Genomic DNA, 17,405 nt, shown 5'->3' on the forward strand with positions numbered 1-17,405 from the left:
AGCCCCATTCAGAACACATCCAGCAACTCCACTGTCCTGAGTAGCTGGGCTGGCCATGACCTTCAGCTTATAGTCTTACCTACCTAGAGAGGGCGCCGATAATGGCTGCCTCGGTCGGTACCTTCCGGCCAAAGTAAATTCCTTGTCTGTGCAAACTTTCATGGCGAATAAAAACCCATTCTGATTCTACCTACCTACCTACCCTCTCTCTACACTCCCTCTCTCTACACTCCCTCTCTCTACCCTCCCTCTCTCTACCCTCCCTCTCTCTACACTCCCTCTCTCTACCCTCCCTCTCTCTACACTCCCTCTCTCTACACTCCCTCTCTCTACCCTCCCTCTCTCTACCCTCCCTCTCCTCTACCCTCCCTCTCCTCTACCCTCCCTCTCTCTACACTCCCTCTCTCTACACTCCCTCTCTCTACTCTCCCTCTCTCTACCCTCCCTCTCTCTACCCTCCCTCTCTCTACCCTCCCTCTCTCTACCCTCCCTCTCTACACTCCCTCTCTCTACACTCCCTCTCTCTACTCTCCCTCTCTCTACCCTCCCTCTCTCTACACTCCCTCTCTCTACCCTCCCTCTCTCTACTCTCCCTCTCTCTACCCTCCCTCTCTCTACCCTCCCTCTCTCTACCCTCCCTCTCTCTACACTCCCTCTCTCTACACTCCCTCTCTCTACCCTCCCTCTCTCTACACTCCCTCTCTCTACACTCCCTCTCTCTACCCTCCCTCTCTCTACCCTCCCTCTCTCTACTCTCCCTCTCTCTACCCTCCCTCTCTCTACCCTCCCTCTCTCTACCCTCCCTCTCTCTACACTCCCTCTCTCTACCCTCCCTCTCTCTACCCTCCCTCTCTCTACACTCCCTCTCTCTACTCTCCCTCTCTCTACCCTTCCTCTCTCTACCCTCCCTCTCTCTACACTCCCTCTCTCTACACTCCCTCTCTCTACACTCCCTCTCTCTACACTCCCTCTCTAACTTCCCTCTCACCCTCCCTCTCCTCTCCTCTACCCTCCCTTTTTCTCTACTCTACCCTCCCTATCTCTACCCTCCCTATCTCTACCCTCCCTCTCCTCTACCCTCCCTCTCCTCTACCCTCCCTCTCCTCTACCCTCCCCCTCTGTGCCGCTTCCCTCCATGCCCCCTCCCCACCCCGCTCCCTCCAACAGTATACCACCTTCCCATCAACACACCTTCAGCTGCCCTCTAGCCATGTCACACTTGTGTTAGATAAGTAACATTGTCACACAAGTATTGTTACATGCTACACTGTAGCACATGGCCAGTAGCAGGGCTTTTGCTGTAGTGGTAGCTGCATGCCCCTTAGGAGACCAGCAGGCCAGGGTGAGGGGGGTGAGACGACCAGCTGAGCATGTGGCATTCCAGGATGGAGAGGGAGAGGGGGCAGGTGGATGGAGGGAAGGAGGGTGGGATGGGCAGAGGGGATGGGGAGGAAGGGGGAGAGTGGAAGGGGAAATAGGTGGGTTGTAGGGAGAGAGAAGAGAGGGGGAGGAGAGAGGACAGACTAGCATAGAGAAGTAGGAAGAAGAGGAGGGTGAAGTGTTATCCATCTGGTGTAACAGGAGACATCTCCATTGGTAGTAGCGTACCGTACCGTAGATTTGTGGACAGCAGAGTTGCACACGTGCCATTTCTTGTACACTTGTATCCAAACTGACAAACAAAAAGTGCATATAGAAAGTATGTCAGATAATGAAGACTTAGAAAGGCTAACAGTATTACTGTGATTAGCTGGTAATGATATGACAAAGTATAGTGTTAGGAAGTCAGGATGACAGAGAGAGGATGAGCAGTGGAGGCCAGAAGCACAACACCCCAGGCCATGCAGAACCCCTCAGACCCTGCAGAACCCCCCAGACCCTGCAGAACCCCCCAGACCCTGCAGAACCCCCCAGGCCCTGCAGAACCCCTCAGACCCTGCAGAACCCCCCAGACCCTGCAGAACCCCCCAGACCCTGCAGAACCCCCCAGGCCATGCAGAACCCCCCAGACCCTGCAGAACCCCCCAGACCCTGCAGAACCCCCCAGGCCATGCAGAACCCCTCAGACCCTGCAGAACCCCCCAGGCCATGCAGAACCCCCCAGACCCTGCAGAACCCCTCAGACCCTGCAGAACCCCCCAGACCCTGCAGAACCCCCCAGACCCTGCAGAACCCCCCAGGCCATGCAGAACCCCTCAGACCCTGCAGAACCCCCCAGGCCATGCAGAACCCCCCAGACCCTGCAGAACCCCTCAGACCCTGCAGAACCCCCCAGACCCTGCAGAACCCCCCAGACCCTGCAGAACCCCTCAGACCCTGCAGAACCCCCCAGACCCTGCAGAACCCCCCAGACCCTGCAGAACCCCCCAGACCCTGCAGAACCCCCCAGGCCATGCAGAACCCCCCAGACCCTGCAGAACCCCCCAGACCCTGCAGAACCCCCCAGGCCATGCAGAACCCCTCAGACCCTGCAGAACCCCCCAGGCCATGCAGAACCCCCCAGACCCTGCAGAACCCCTCAGACCCTGCAGAACCCCCCAGACCCTGCAGAACCCCCCAGACCCTGCAGAACCCCCCAGGCCATGCAGAACCCCTCAGACCCTGCAGAACCCCCCAGGCCATGCAGAACCCCCCAGACCCTGCAGAACCCCTCAGACCCTGCAGAACCCCCCAGACCCTGCAGAACCCCCCAGACCCTGCAGAACCCCTCAGACCCTGCAGAACCCCCCAGACCCTGCAGAACCCCTCAGACCCTGCAGAACCCCCCAGGCCATGCAGAACCCCCCAGGCCCTGCAGAACCCCTCAGACCCTGCAGAACCCCCCAGACCCTGCAGAACCCCCCAGACCCTGCAGAACCCCTCAGACCCTGCAGAACCCCCCAGACCCTGCAGAACCCCCCAGGCCATGCAGAACCCCTCATACCCTGCAGAACCCCCCAGACCCTGCAGAACCCCACAGTTCTGGGGGTTGCGGGGTCTGTATGTGCTCTGAGCTCCATCCTTTTAATTAATTCTTATATCAGAGCAGGAGATCAGTGAGTGTATCCACACATAACCCTATTGCTATGAGGGGCATTATAGGGTGTGTGTGGGTGAGTGTTGTTTGTGTGTGTGGAGAGAGAGTGTGTGTGTGTGTGCATGTTTGTGTGTGTGGAGAGAGAGTGTGTGTGTGTGGAGAGAGAGTGTGTGTGTGTGGAGAGAGAGTGTGTGTGTGTGGAGAGAGAGTGTGTGTGTGTGTGGAGAGAGAGTGTGTGTGTGTGCATGCTCTTGGTGAGAGGGTGTGGAGGGTTCTCCTGCTGTCTCAGCAGTCTAGTGAATCACCACTCTGAGCTGCTCTGTGCTACACACCCTGTCACTGCAGATTAGGGCTGCAACTAACGATTATTTTAATAATCGATTAATCTGTCGATGATTTTTTCAATTAATCGATGAATCAGATAAAAATTGGGCTCAAGCCTTCGGCGAGCACAACCATTGTTGTCTCATTTATATTTATTATTTTACCACCCCTAAGGTTCACCCAATATTTTAGTGGTTCCCAACCCTGGTCCTTAGGGACCCCATGTCCTGCATGTTTTAGATGGTGGTCATAGCAGGCTTCTGCAGGCTTCTGCAAAGCTGGAAAACGACCCATTCATTTGAATAAGGTGTGTTGGAGCAGGGAAACATCTAAAACATGCAGGACAGGGGTCCATGAGGACCAGGGTTAGGAACCACAACATCGGTGTCAAGATGTTCGTCTTGGTCCTGATTGCGTTGCTTGTATAGGGATTTACGTTCCGTTGCACGATTTAGGCTGAAATTATGTTTTTGTGGCGAAAGTGCCTTGTGTGGCACAGAAGGGACCTCAGTGCTAGCCTCATGCCAGCACACGTTAGCAACGACGCATAGATACGCCGTCTGACAGACAGCGATATCAGTACCATAGCTAAAAGTCTAGGAAAATTCAGGCTAATTTTCGCTAGGTACCTATGAACATGTCTTAATCTGCTAGACAAGCGAGTTCCCCTTCGTTCTTTTGGTGAGAAGTCTGATGAGCACTACTTACCCGGCGTCATGGAGCCGACTAGCTAAATAGATATTTAGCACTAGCGTTGCTACCTGCATATACCTTTTAATTTTTTTTGATATATCTACAGCTTGCAGCTGTGCTCCGTAGAAACATACCCATCTGCAATCCGATGCAAGCACACTCTACAATTTTCCCACAAACGGAGCACAGTTGCCAGCTGTATTTCCCCAGAAATTGTACACTTTAAAATGCTCCCACACCTTTGATGACTTTGGTGGTAGGCTACTGATTTCTCCGCCTCCGCCATGTGTTTCAGAACAACGTTAGGGGTCTCTCCGATGGTCTTTCCTCTACATACGCTCTGCTCCGCGTTCAACGCAACTTTTTAAATTTTTATACTCCGCAAATTATTGAGTGGCGTAATAGTCGCTCGAAATAAGTCGATAATGAAATTCGTTCCCAACTCTTTTAATAAACACATTTTATCGATTCGTTGTTGCAGCCCTACTGCAGACTACTGCAGGAGGAGGGGGACAGACAGACAGGCAGGCAGGTCTGGGATCCAGACAGGCAGGCAGGTCTGGGGTCCAGACGCCCCTTGCAGGTCTGGGATCCAGACGCCCCTTGCAGGTCTGGGGTCCAGACGCCCCTTGCAGGTCTGGGGTCCAGACGCCCCTTGCAGGTCTGGGGTCCAGACGCCCCTTGCAGGTCTGGGGTCCAGACGCCCCTTGCAGGTCTGGGGTCCAGACGCCCCTTGCAGGTCTGGGGTCCAGACGCCCCTTGCAGGTCTGGGGTCCAGACACCCCCCAGCTTCAGCTGTCATGCAGGAGAACGGGATCCTGTCCTCTGCAGAGGATGTAGGACCATCATCATCATCATCCTCATTACAGTGCAGATGAAAGGCACCTCTGGGAGGCTGGCAGCAGAGATAATAGATTTATGTTAATAACCCCGTGTCTGTAATCCCTGGCTGATGAAGTCCCCCAACCAGGCCTGGCGTTGGGCTGGGCCGGGGAGGGGGGGGTCATCCATCTTGACCTCCAGCAGTCTTGTGTTTACTCAGGGTGCCTCACAGGATTACACAACACAGACAGGATATGACATATCCTTCCGTAATCCCTCAAACAAATGAAACTCGTTATTCCTACCTTTTTGTTTTCCTTCTATCTCTCTGTCTCTGTCTCTTTCTCCCTTTCATTAATAGCTTGATGAGAATCCAGACCTGAAAAGTGGCTTTGCTAGCTAACACGCTCATTGCCATGGAGACCGGAACCGTTGTGTGTGAGTTAGCGAGTTAGAGTGAGCAAGTGAAAGCCTCTGAATGTCGGTTTTCTGTGTGGATGAATGTAGAAGGTAAGATGGATCCAGGCAGGACCTTGTGGGGACGAAAAGGTTGGGGTGTGTGGGATAGACAGGGTGAGAGAATTCCAGTTCTAGAAACCCTTCTTAGTCAGTAAAATACTAGCAATTCATATGATAGGTGAAACAGGATTGTGTAAAACGAGTGGGAGCGAGTTGTAACTCAGCTTGGGGGCATGTTGTGACTGTGTGTGTGTTTACATATGCGTGTATGTAAGCAAGTTCATATATTGTTCATTCAACAGTGTTGTACCTGGTGGCACAGTGTTCCCTTGGACAATGTTGTGTGTGTGTGTCTCCCTAGTAGTCTATGTTCCTCAGTGTGACCACACAGGCAGGGCCGTCGCAACGTGGTGTAAGGTAGATATGATTCACGGGACCCTTGGCTTGGAGGGGGCCCATTACTGTGTGGGTTTTCATATGTCTGTAGTTATTATTTGTCAATCAAATCAATATTTCAAACCAAAATAATATACTTGAGGAAAAATATAGAATAGACTTTTTCTAAATTAGTTAGAAATCTCTTGGGTCCCGCTCCTGCACGTTCCCAATTCCATTGTGCAGTGCGACTGTTGGACAGTTGTATTGCCTTAGCAACGGCTGGCAGTAAAATGTCGCAACATAAACCTGCTGCACGAAAAAAGAAAAGGACAAAGAAAATGCTGGGAAATTGCGCTTAACGTTAATTGTTAATTGCACTTCTCACGCTTTCTGAAACTCAGCTAGTTATCTGACATTGCCCGCGGTGAAAACCACAGTAACAGACAATGGGCTGATATCTCCGTAATTAATTACATCCTGAGTTACCATTCAACTAAAACACACAAACACATAATTATGTATATATTTTGTCACAGGGCCCGGGATTCCTAGCAACGTCTCTGCACACAGGCTTAGCAGTAGGTAACAACAGCAGGGTCTTAGTTTTAGTGGAAAAGCCCTAATAACCAGTCAGCCTGAAAACCAGTCAGCCTGATAACCAGCCAGCCCCGATAATGTGCCAGCCAGCCCCGATAACCAGACAGCCAGCCCTACCAACCAGACAGCCATGTGATTTCCAGGACAGAGCTGAGAGGGACTCTGTCATTTTCCACAGAGAACCCAGAGGAGTCCCTGCTCTGCACAAGGGGGGGGGGGGGGGGGGGGGGAGGAAGAGCCGGTGAGAGATAGAGGAGGGATGGATAGAGAGAGGAAAGGATGGATAGAGAGAAGGATGGAGAGGGAGAGATGGAAGGTTTTGTTTTGATAGAAAAGATTAACATTCTCTTTCTCCCTCCATTTCTCCACCTCTGCCTATCTCTCTCTCATTGTTGTGGGCCCCAGGGAGGTTATCTAATGGTTGTACATGCTGCGCTGTTCCTGTCATCGTGCTGACACCCCTCTGGGGAGGGGAGGGGGAGGGCTGGACTGTATGTCAGTGTGCCAGTGTGTAAAGGAGAGAGATGAAGAGGAGGAGAGAGAGACGGAGGTGAAGGAGAGAAGGGTAGAGAGGAGGGCGAGATACTTTAAAGATATAACTGGGCCATAACTGCCAGCTAACCAACAGTTACACCACAACAGCCATTTGTCTCTTACTTACTCTTATTCTAACAAAACCCATTCAATTAAAATTTCCAGACAAAAGGAGAGAGAAGGAGAGAAAGGAGGAGAGAGGAGAGAGACTGGGAGAGAGAAGGAGAGAGACCGAGAGAGGAGAGTGTTTTTGACCTTTTTTCTGCCTCCAAGAGTTGTCCAGGTGCTAGGGTTGCCTGGGCGACGTTGTGTTCAGCTCAAGAGGAAATCCTTTCCTGAGTTGAATGAGTGTTACATTTCTTTATTCTCTCCATCCTCTCTTTATTCCTCCCTTGCTTTCTGTTCATGTAAAAATCTCTTGATGTTCACTGCTTTTCTCTGTCTCTCACCATCACCCACACAAAAACACCCACCCACACACACATGCACACACACACATCTACACCCACACATATGAGTGGTAGAGGCACTGCCTGGAGCTACATGTAGCAGTACTGTTCATTCCCACCAACATAGCTCAGTATGATATTGAACTGCCTGACTTGCCTGACTTGTTTACCCACCTCACCCTCCTCTCTCTTCCTCTTTTGCTCCAGGTATGGGGATATAAGAATGTTCCTTGTAATGATGCTGTCTCTCTCTCAGCTCATATAGGAACCTACTGCAAACCCACTCACACAGACACACTCACTTTGTCCTTCTCTCTCTATCTCTGTCTGTCTCTCTATCTCCCTCTCTCTCCGTCTCTTTCTTCTCCTCACGCCCACACCACTGTACTCAGGTGCAGATTATAAACCTCATCTCCACTGTGTGTGTGTCTGCGTGTGTGTGTGTGTGTGTCTGGACTATTTCTCAGACTTTCTCTCCCTCCAGAGACAAAGGAACATTTAGTTCTATCCCTGATTCTCCCTACCATCTCGCCCCTGCCACCTTCTCTCCCTCCCACTTTATCTCCCTCCCTCCCCCCTTTTTCTCTCACTCTCTCCCTCCCTTTTCATCTTATCCCTCTCTCCCCCCCCCCCATATCTTGCTGTGTCATTATGAATGAAGCCAGGCTGCAGTGCTCCCCTTCATCTGCTGCAGCAGCAAGCGGGAGAAACCCCCCACTCTGCTGTTACCCTGTTGTACAGCGAGCGTGTGTGTGTGTGGCACGTAGGCAGCAGCGTGAAGAATCTCCTGTCCCATTGGAGACTGAACTGTTGCCGTTCCATACTGCTCAGCCCTCGCAGAGCTCACACACACACACTCACAGGGTTACAGCAGAGTGGAGAGCACCTACACACTGACGCACGCACACACACACACACACACACAGGGTTACAGCAGAGTGGAGAGCACCTACACACACGCACACACACTCACAGGGTTACAGCAGAGTGGAGAGCACCTACACACTGACGCACGCACACACACACACACTCACAGGGTTACAGCAGAGTGGAGAGCACCTACACAAACGCACGCACGCACACACACACACGTGTCCTTGCAGAAGGTCACAAGTTATGATGGCTGAGTAGGGAGAATCTTGAACTATTACTGAACCATCTGGTTTATTTCACTCTCTCATGCACACCCTTTCCTCCACCCTTTCCTCCACTACTCTCGCCCTGCTTTATTTCTCCTCCCCTCTCTTTATTTCTGCCATTTCTCCTGTTTTGGTCCTGGCCCTAGTCCTGACCCTAGTGATGGCCCTAGTCCTGACCCTAGTGATGGCCCTAGTGATGGCTCTGGCCCTGGATCATGTTGTAGAGGTCTGAGTACGTTATCAGAGGACGTGAGATTGGATCATGTTTCCCTTAGGTGGCTTACACTTAGCTTTCACTCCATGGAGACACAGAAGAAGCTGGAGTGTGTGTGTGCTGTGTTTGTGCTGTGTTTGTATTAATGTGTGTGTGTGTGGACATGGTGTTACCTCCGTTCCTATTGCAGTACAGAGCAGCTGTTAGTCAATCAGGAAATCAATACCTCACAGCTCCCTCTGATGTGTCTCTGAAGTGTGGGATACACTGATGATCACCCACACACCACACCACACTAACACCACACACACACTGATCACACACACCACACTCACACCACACACACACCATACACACACACCACACACACACCATACACACACCACACACACACCATACACACACCGATCACCCACCACACACACCATGCACACACCACACACACACCATACACACACCGATCACCCACCACACACACACCACACATCCACCACACACACGTCCACAACCCACACACATTCCTTCATTCACTCTCATATGCACACACTAACACAAGTTTGTATGGTTGTCTTTGTGTATACTCAGAATTCCGTCACATTCTAAATCCAGTTTTTCCTAACCCTAACTTTAACCTTGAGCCCAAGTCTAAAATGGGTTGGTCTGAAGTACCGTATTTTACGGAAAATTTACAAATTAGCCGTTTCATCAATAAAATTAGCACATTTTCAGCAACTACAATGCCCATTTCTCGTCACATTTTAATTCAGATGCTGATTTACATGTACTGTTTAGCTCAAATATGAATTGTAAACTTACAGCAATGGCAGTCAAAGAATTCTGTTCCGTCTTGTTGGTCACGGCAACCCCGCCCCCATCCCTGACGCAACCGGTTCGTAAAATGGCGGACGGACGGACGGACGGATAGTCAGGAAAATCAGGAGGTGCACGTAGAGCTCTCCGAGGGGCACGGAGAGGGCACGGAGAGGGAGTTCCTCGTCGGAGTTCCTCGTTCCCTGTGTCCGTCTCCGTAAAAACGGAGAAGTATAAATCGGCCTTAACACAATGCTGTAAGATCGCCTATAGACCAATTATCACCCTACGTCACACGACTGTCAAGCAGGCTCAACTGCGCATGTCGGCTGCAAAAGACGAACTTCTCCCAGGTATAATACACTTGGAGTGTCGATCAGGTCATCATATATCTCTGGCCTCTGGATTTCAGAGCTTGACATTAACTTTTTGAGGCACTTGTCCTTTGGACAAGTACATTTGTTTCATTTGTCCATGCACAAAAGTCACTTGACCCCCGATACCTTTAAATAGCTTGACCAAGTGATAGGGCAAAACTAGCCTGGCTAACGGAGGTCACTTTCTCAAGCAAATGACGAATGAAACAGGCTCGGTTAAAGAAATCCGAGATTCTGGCTATCTTCAGCAGGCTCGTATCTACATAAGGCAGTCCTCCCTGACGTTTTTACCGTAGAATGGAGTGAACGGGCAAAACTAGGCTGGCTCGGGCAAAACTAGCCTGCTAACGAAGGTCGCTTTCTCAGGCAAATGAATGAAACAGGCTTGGTTAACCCTCGTGCTGCCTTCGGGTCACATGACCCAAAGGTTCATAACGAACCATCGTTGTGTTTACCCAATTTTACCCAATACAAAAACAAATAAAAATAATTTTCTTTTAACCTTCGCAATGTGGGGGGTCTGAGACAGCCCAACGGTTAAAAGAAAATGCTTCACTTTGTTTTTGTATGCGGTAAAGTTGTCGCAATACGACGGTGGGTCACAATGACTGATGGGTCAGAACGACCCGAAGATAACACAAGGGTTAAAGAAATCCGAGATGCTGGCTATCTTCAGCAGGCTTGTATCTACAAAAGGCAGTCCTCCCTGACGTTTATAGTGTAGAATGGAGTGAAATCCAACATTGTGCACACTGCCAGTGAGCGACCCGAGTCTGACGCAGTCTCACTCAGATTGCCAGTTTTACACAAATCACAAAAATAATGGGACCAGCTGGCTAAAAGCAAAATTCTATTCTAAAAATCTATTTAAAGCTTCCCTGCTCGACTTTTTAGGTGTAGAATTGACTGTAAAACTGTAAGATTATGAACTTTGTGACATGACGTGAAGACATGGCTGCCGCATAAGACTATGCGGTCTACCGGGCGACATTCTCACCCAAATTTCAAGACTTTCGTAACCCAAATCAAAATTCTGATATGACAGATCAATGGGGTATCGCTTTTTCTCTTAACCCTCGTGCTGCCTTCGGGTCACATGACCCAAAGGTTCATAACGAACCATCGTTGTGTTTACCCAATTTTACCCAATACAAAAACAAATTAAAATAATTTTCTTTTAACCTTTGCAATGTGGGGGGTCTGAGACAGCCCAACGGTTAAAAGAAAATGCTTCACTTTGTTTTTGTATGAGGTAAATTTGTCGCAATACGACGGTGGGTCACAATGACTGATGGGTCACAATGACCCGAAGATAACACAAGGGTTAAAGGCTGTCCTCCTCGACCTTTTTGGTCTTTTTAAATCGAACTATTTGTATAATCCGTGTAATTCTCTAGCCATTATAAAGGCTATCCTTTCCCGGTTTTCTGCAGCCACATTGCGCGCGGATCCCGAATGTTTACAAACAAATAATTGGTCTATACTCGTGCATTGCTCTTGGTACCCAGAATACCCTGCAGCAAGCTGAAAAGCTACTAAGTTAAGGGCATTAGCTTAGTTAAATAAGCATTGTTTGGAGTTCTATTGTTGTGTTCGTTCTGTTTTGATATGTGTAATGCTATGGTCTATAGTTTAGATAATTTGAGTGTTCACCCTGATTGGGAATGTTGTCTAATTAGATCGCTATCCAAGCTGTCCATTTCTGAAGTGTGTGATTCGGCACATAATCAATTGAAAGCATTGGTTCCGCCTAATATTAGCCGATGCAACAGTATACTGTAACGTTGTGAGCTTTCAAAGTGCGGTTTATACCGGTGCGGCTTATATTTCGATTTACAAACACAAAGTGCTCATTCTGGGGGGTGCGGCTCATACACGATGTGGCTTATTTACCGTGAAATACGGTAGCCACATTACTAATGGGTGTGGTTTGGGCGTAACGCGCAATAAACCAATCAGAGCATCTCACATTCCCTGTAAGAGCAGCGCTTGTTCCATGGCGGATTGCTATTATAACGGCTTGCCAGGCGCACGCCAGGAGCGGTTTGCAGTCGAGGAGACCGACGTTCTCGTCAGGGCCGTAAAAGATTGACATTGTAAGGGAAAGGCAGAACAGTTTGTTTTCTCATTGCACTAAATTGCCCCACTCATGCATTCAAATTCTTATTTTTATATAGGCTATATTTTATTTTTTAAATAGTTATATTTTTAAATTGTTTAGTTCTTAGAATTAGTTTAACTATTGTACTTTTTTTAACTTAATTTAAGACCCATATATGTTTATTATTTGCACCTTCCTGCCACAGTAAATTCCGTGTTTGTGTAACATAGGCTACATGGCGAATAAACCAAATTCTGATTCTGATGGGCATGGGAGAAGAAACCCACCCAAATGATCTTTGGTTAAACAGGCGTGGGAGGAAATTGCCACAGTTGTTCCACATCAAGTTCACATACAGAGATTTCTCATGAAAATCTTTGTAATCATTGACATGAAAGAAATGTAATACAGCTAGCCATACAATAAATCAAAACAATGAAGAAGACCCTGGCTTCGCCAGCAGTGCGCACGGGCCAAGCTTGCGCCCTTAAAATAGCATCTGAATAACGCGCCATTGACTTTAGACTACGTTTTTATTGGGGGGGGAAATCATATTTTTCCCAGGACGGGGGGGGGGGGGGGGTCGTGTCCCCCCCGTCCCCCCCCGGGATTTCCGCCTAAGGACGTGGGCTGATGTTAGCAGCTGCAACACCGCACACCAGCCTTATAGTAGTGCTAAGATGTACCTGTTTACCAGATGTACCAGCAACATCCGTACCAACACAGCACTGGATTCTGGTAAAACACCATGTTTATTCCAGGTGTGTGCGTGTGTGTGTGTGTGCGTGTGTGTGTAATCCACTGTGTATGTGTGCTCTCAAACTGGAGTAGCTGTAGCAACAAGGTCACAAGAGGCCTGTTGATATGGTGATAGTCATCGTGGTGACAGGCCATAGTGCTTTAAATCTCTTACCACACACACACACACAAACATAGCACACGGACGCTCACACACACTCCAACACTAACAAGTACTTCACAACACACCTCTCTCTCTTCCTCTGTCTTTTGTTCTCCTTCTGTCTGCCTGTTGGTTATATATCTTCCTGTGTCCTGTACAAGGTAGATCACAGTCTCTCGCTCTCTCTCAAGTTCTGAATTATCTCTACCACCTTTTTACACAATGTTACCTTACTGAAATAGCACACTTTGAAGGCCGACACCTGCTATAAAGTTGTCTCTCCCTCTCCCCCCCCCCCCTCTCCTTCTCCACAGGAGTCGTCCCCCCTCCTCCCCCACCAGCCAGTCAGGAGAGCACATGGTCTACGATCAGCCGCCCGCTCTGCTCTCTTCTGCTCCACGCCCACCTCCCTGGCTCCACAGGTTAGTGTGTGTGTATGTGTGTGCGTGTGTGTGTCACTGGTGAGTGTTAACTTGACACAGGGAAGTAACAGGGGTGTGTTGTAGTTGTCACATCCTGACCATTAAAACTCTCATCAACCTCCATCTCTCATCAACCTCCATCTCTCATCAACCTCCATCTCTCATGTAGCGGGGTTTGCTCGTTTAAGATTAGCAATACTTAATTTATAATAAAGTATGTAGTTCTTGGGGGCACCACCTATTATTTGTTAAAGGGACAGAGGAAACCTTATTGAATAATATTGAATAATAGCCTTCGTAATAATCAGTCTAATCTTAAGTAGTGAATTCTATGAAAGTAGAGCAGATCAGATAACGTGAGGGATAACGCAAGTATTATAAACAATGATTTATTTAAGGAAATGTAATTATAATGAACAAATACCAGAGAAGTTATAGGTTAGTTGAAAGTGAGTTGAGTTGAACTGTATAAAGTAGGTCCTAAACTATGATGAGGGTTGGTACAAGATGGTAGGTTGAGAGCGCGTGGGGAGGGGGAAGGGAGAGATAGGCTTCTGGAGAACAATGGGAGAGTATGTTAACTAATCCTAACGAAAGTTAGGTTAAATCATTTGCAAACTAAAATCAAACGTAACAATTTAAATCACAATATGCCAATGTTCACAAGTAAGAAATGTAGCAATATCGCAGTTACTGTTGTCAGTTTGAAGAAGAAGAGTCAAAGTTCCGTTCGTCGTTGTCAAACGGTTATAGCAAAGGAATCTTTCGTTCAAGTTCCTAGTGGTCCAGTGAGTTGCTGATTGAGAAGGATAGGTCAGATGTGTCGCGAACACTTCCGGTGAATCCTTGCGAAAAAGCCAGGATTGCTTGTGCGTCGAGGTTTTATAATCCTTGCGAAAGGGGGTATCCTTTTGGAGGTGAACTCTTTGATTGGTCAGTTACTCCCTGGGCGTCCATCCTGAGATTGACGTATGGGTGTGAAGTGGTTGATAACTTTTCAGAGTTCAGCTATTTCAAATGTCCATGTATTGCTTATACTTCAAAATATAACAATACAACATTAATAAATGGTTTAGTTTGTAGATTAGAATCATTTAGATATCAAGATTGACTGATTTATCATAACAGGAAAGGAAGTTACATTAAAACATCAAATTATATTAACACAGCATTAAAGGGAAAGCATACATTATAACACATCAACTACTGTCATTGAAATAGTGTCCATGAGCCATGTAGTCCTTGAGAATATGTTTGTAAATCCAGAAAAGTTAGTTCTTCCTTAAAATCCTTTGTCTCCATACTGTAAGGCCATTTTGGTCTACCTTCTGACCCCATGCTGGGCCAGAAGCTTTGAAGCTCCTGCTCTGGAGATAAGGACAAGGGGAAAAACCCCCTTTCTCCTTGTCGGGGGTAGGGGAAAGGTGTCATGGTACGTGGTTTGTCTGTTGGCTCTGCTACACTCATCAACCTCCATCTCTCATCAACCTCCATCTCTCATCAATCTCCATCTCTCATCAACCTCCATCTCTACTAAACCTCCATCTCTCATCAACCTCCATCTCTCATCAATCTCCATCTCTCATCAACCTCCATCTCGACTAAACCTCCATCTCTCATCAACCTCCATCTCTCATCAACCTCCATCTCTCATCAATCTCCATCTCTCATTAACCTCCATCTCTCATCAATCTCCATCTCTCATCAACATCCATCTCTACTAAACTTCCATCTTTACTAAACGTTCATCTCTTACCAACCTCCATCTCTCATCAACCTCCATCTCTCATCAACCTCCATCTCTCATCAACCTCCATCTCTCATCAACCTCCATCTCTACTAAACCTCCATCTCTCATCAACCTCCATCTCTCATCAATCTCCATCTATCATTAACCTCCATCTCTCATCAATCTCCATCTCTCATTAACCTCCATCTCTCATTAACGTCCATCTCTCATCAACCTCCATCTCTACTAAACTTCCATCTTTACTAAACGTTCATCTCTTACCAACCTCCATCTCTACTAAACCACCTCCAACTCTACTAAACCTCCTCCATCTCTACGAAACCTCCACCTCTATTAAACTACCTCCACCTCTATTAAACTACCTCCACCTCTACTAAACCACCTCCACCTCTACTAAACCTCCTCCACCTCTACTAAACCACTTACATCTCTACTAAACCACCTCCACTTCTACTAAACCACTTACATCTCTACTAAACCACCTCCACCTCTACTAAACCACCTCTACTAAACCACCTCCACCTCTACTAAACCACCTCCATCTCTACTAAACCACCTCCACCTCTACTAAACCTCCTCCATCTCTACTGTGGTGACTGGTAGCGCTGGCTGCTATTGCTAGCTATTGGTTTCCGTGGAGATGTATGCCCTGCTCCACACCAGGGCCACGTTCAATCTGAAAACAGTGTGCATTGTTTTGCTTTGGTTTCCAGCATGAGGAAACACCATGTTTGATCATAACAGTGGGAGACGGGCCTTGAGGTGTGTTTTTTCTCGCTTAGTGGGTGTGTCAGCTGTGTTACTGAACCAATCAACAGCTACGTGTGGATAAACCCCCTCCGTATTAAAATGGCCTTCTCAGCTGCTATAGTAGTAAAGCTTGCGGTGTTCTGTCAGGTGGCTGAGCGGTGAGGGAATCGGGATAGTAATCTGAAGGTTGCCAGTTCGATTCCCGGTCATGCCAACTGACGTTGTGTCCTTGGGCAAGGCACTTCACCCTACTTGCCTCGGGGGAATGTCCCTGTACTTACTGTAAGTCGCTCTGGATAAGAGCGTCTGCTAAATGACTAAATGTAAATACATTTTTTGTTGAAAGCAGTCCAGGTGGTCTCTCATTTGGTCCTTGGGCTCAGGCCAGACTGCTGGTCTCTCCAAGTTCAGTCATGTTGGATGAAGTCAAATGGAGTCGTTATGTTAAGTAGATCAGCTCAAGGTTAAGAGAGAGTGTGTGTGCGTGTGTGTTTGTGTGTCCCTGGCAGCTTGCTTGGAATGAAACTTTTATGATGAGAACAGGATATCTGTTCCTTGAGTGCTGCTATTCCTCCTCTGCTCTGGATTACAGTGCATTAGCTGATTGTGTGTGTGTGTGTGTGTGTGCATTAGCTTGTGTGTGTGTGTGTGTGTGTGGAGAGGGGAAGATGGCAGGAAAGTGAGAGCAAGAAATCAAGACTCAAGGCATCAGTAGGGCATATTCACTTCCTCTCCTCTCTCTTCCCTCTCCTTCCTCTCTCCCCCTCCCTCTTCCCTCTTCTCCTCCCTCTCTCCTCCCTCTTCTCCTCCCTCTCTCCTCCTCCCTCTCTCCTCCCTCTCTCCTCCCTCTTCTCCTCCCTCTCTCCTCCTCCCTCTTCTCCTCCCTCTCTCCTCCTCCCTCTCTTTTCCCTCTCACCTCCTCCCGTCTCTGCCTACCAGGCCATGGCTGCAGACAAACGGAAGGTAGCAGGACTGTGTGTGTGTGTGTGTGTGTGTGTGTGTGTGGTGTGTGTGTGTGTGTGTGTGTGTGTGTGTGTGTGTGTGTGTGTGTGTGTGTGTGTGTGTGTGTGTGTGTGTGTAAGAGAGGGGGGAAGGGGGGGGAGGGCTCAGCAATAGGAGCTGAGACCAACACCCCGGGACGAGAGCTGCCCACTAGCTGATGGAGAACACTGCTCTCTTCTCTTTCTCAATGTCTCTCTCCCTGGCTCTCTCTGGCTCTCCCTGTCTCTCTCTCTCTCTCTCTCTCTCTCTCTCTCTCTCTGTCGCTACCATCCGTCCCCCTCTATCTTATCAGTCAGCACATCTCAGTAGCACAGTTTCCATTTGGTCTGATGAAGTATAAACACATAGAGGGACAAAGAGCTCTATACCCATAATTCTGTCTCCTCCCTTACACCTCCCTTTTCTAACCACTGAGGGGAGAAGAGGAGAGAACAGGAGAAGAAGGGATCTCATTTGACAGGTCCACAAACAAGAACAAAATCGGAATCAACACCACATGTCCTCCAATTCCAAGAAACAGGAAGGACAGGCCCCTGACCTTAGCTTAAGATGGCCATGGGAAACAGTCAGCAGATAAATTAAGTTATTATTTGTGGGGGAAATGTCATGTCGTCTGGAATGTTTAGATGTCTTGCAAGTCTGCTGATTGTGTGCCGGCAGAGCAGGG

The 17,405-nt window shown here is 48.4% G+C and overlaps 1 protein-coding gene across 1 annotated transcript in view; it reads left to right on the top strand.

Annotated features, from left to right (window-relative positions):
* mcu (mitochondrial calcium uniporter) overlaps window positions 1-17,405 on the top strand; it is a 49,270-nt gene that overhangs the window by 11,650 nt on the left and 20,215 nt on the right. The window contains exon 2 of the mRNA XM_062463053.1: window positions 13,129-13,236. Within this exon, the coding sequence (XP_062319037.1) occupies window positions 13,129-13,236 (108 nt within the window). The remainder of the gene's footprint in view (window positions 1-13,128; window positions 13,237-17,405) is intronic.

The sequence above is a fragment of the Osmerus eperlanus genome, chromosome 6, assembly GCF_963692335.1.
Source record: "Osmerus eperlanus chromosome 6, fOsmEpe2.1, whole genome shotgun sequence".
NCBI lineage: Eukaryota > Metazoa > Chordata > Actinopteri > Osmeriformes > Osmeridae > Osmerus > Osmerus eperlanus.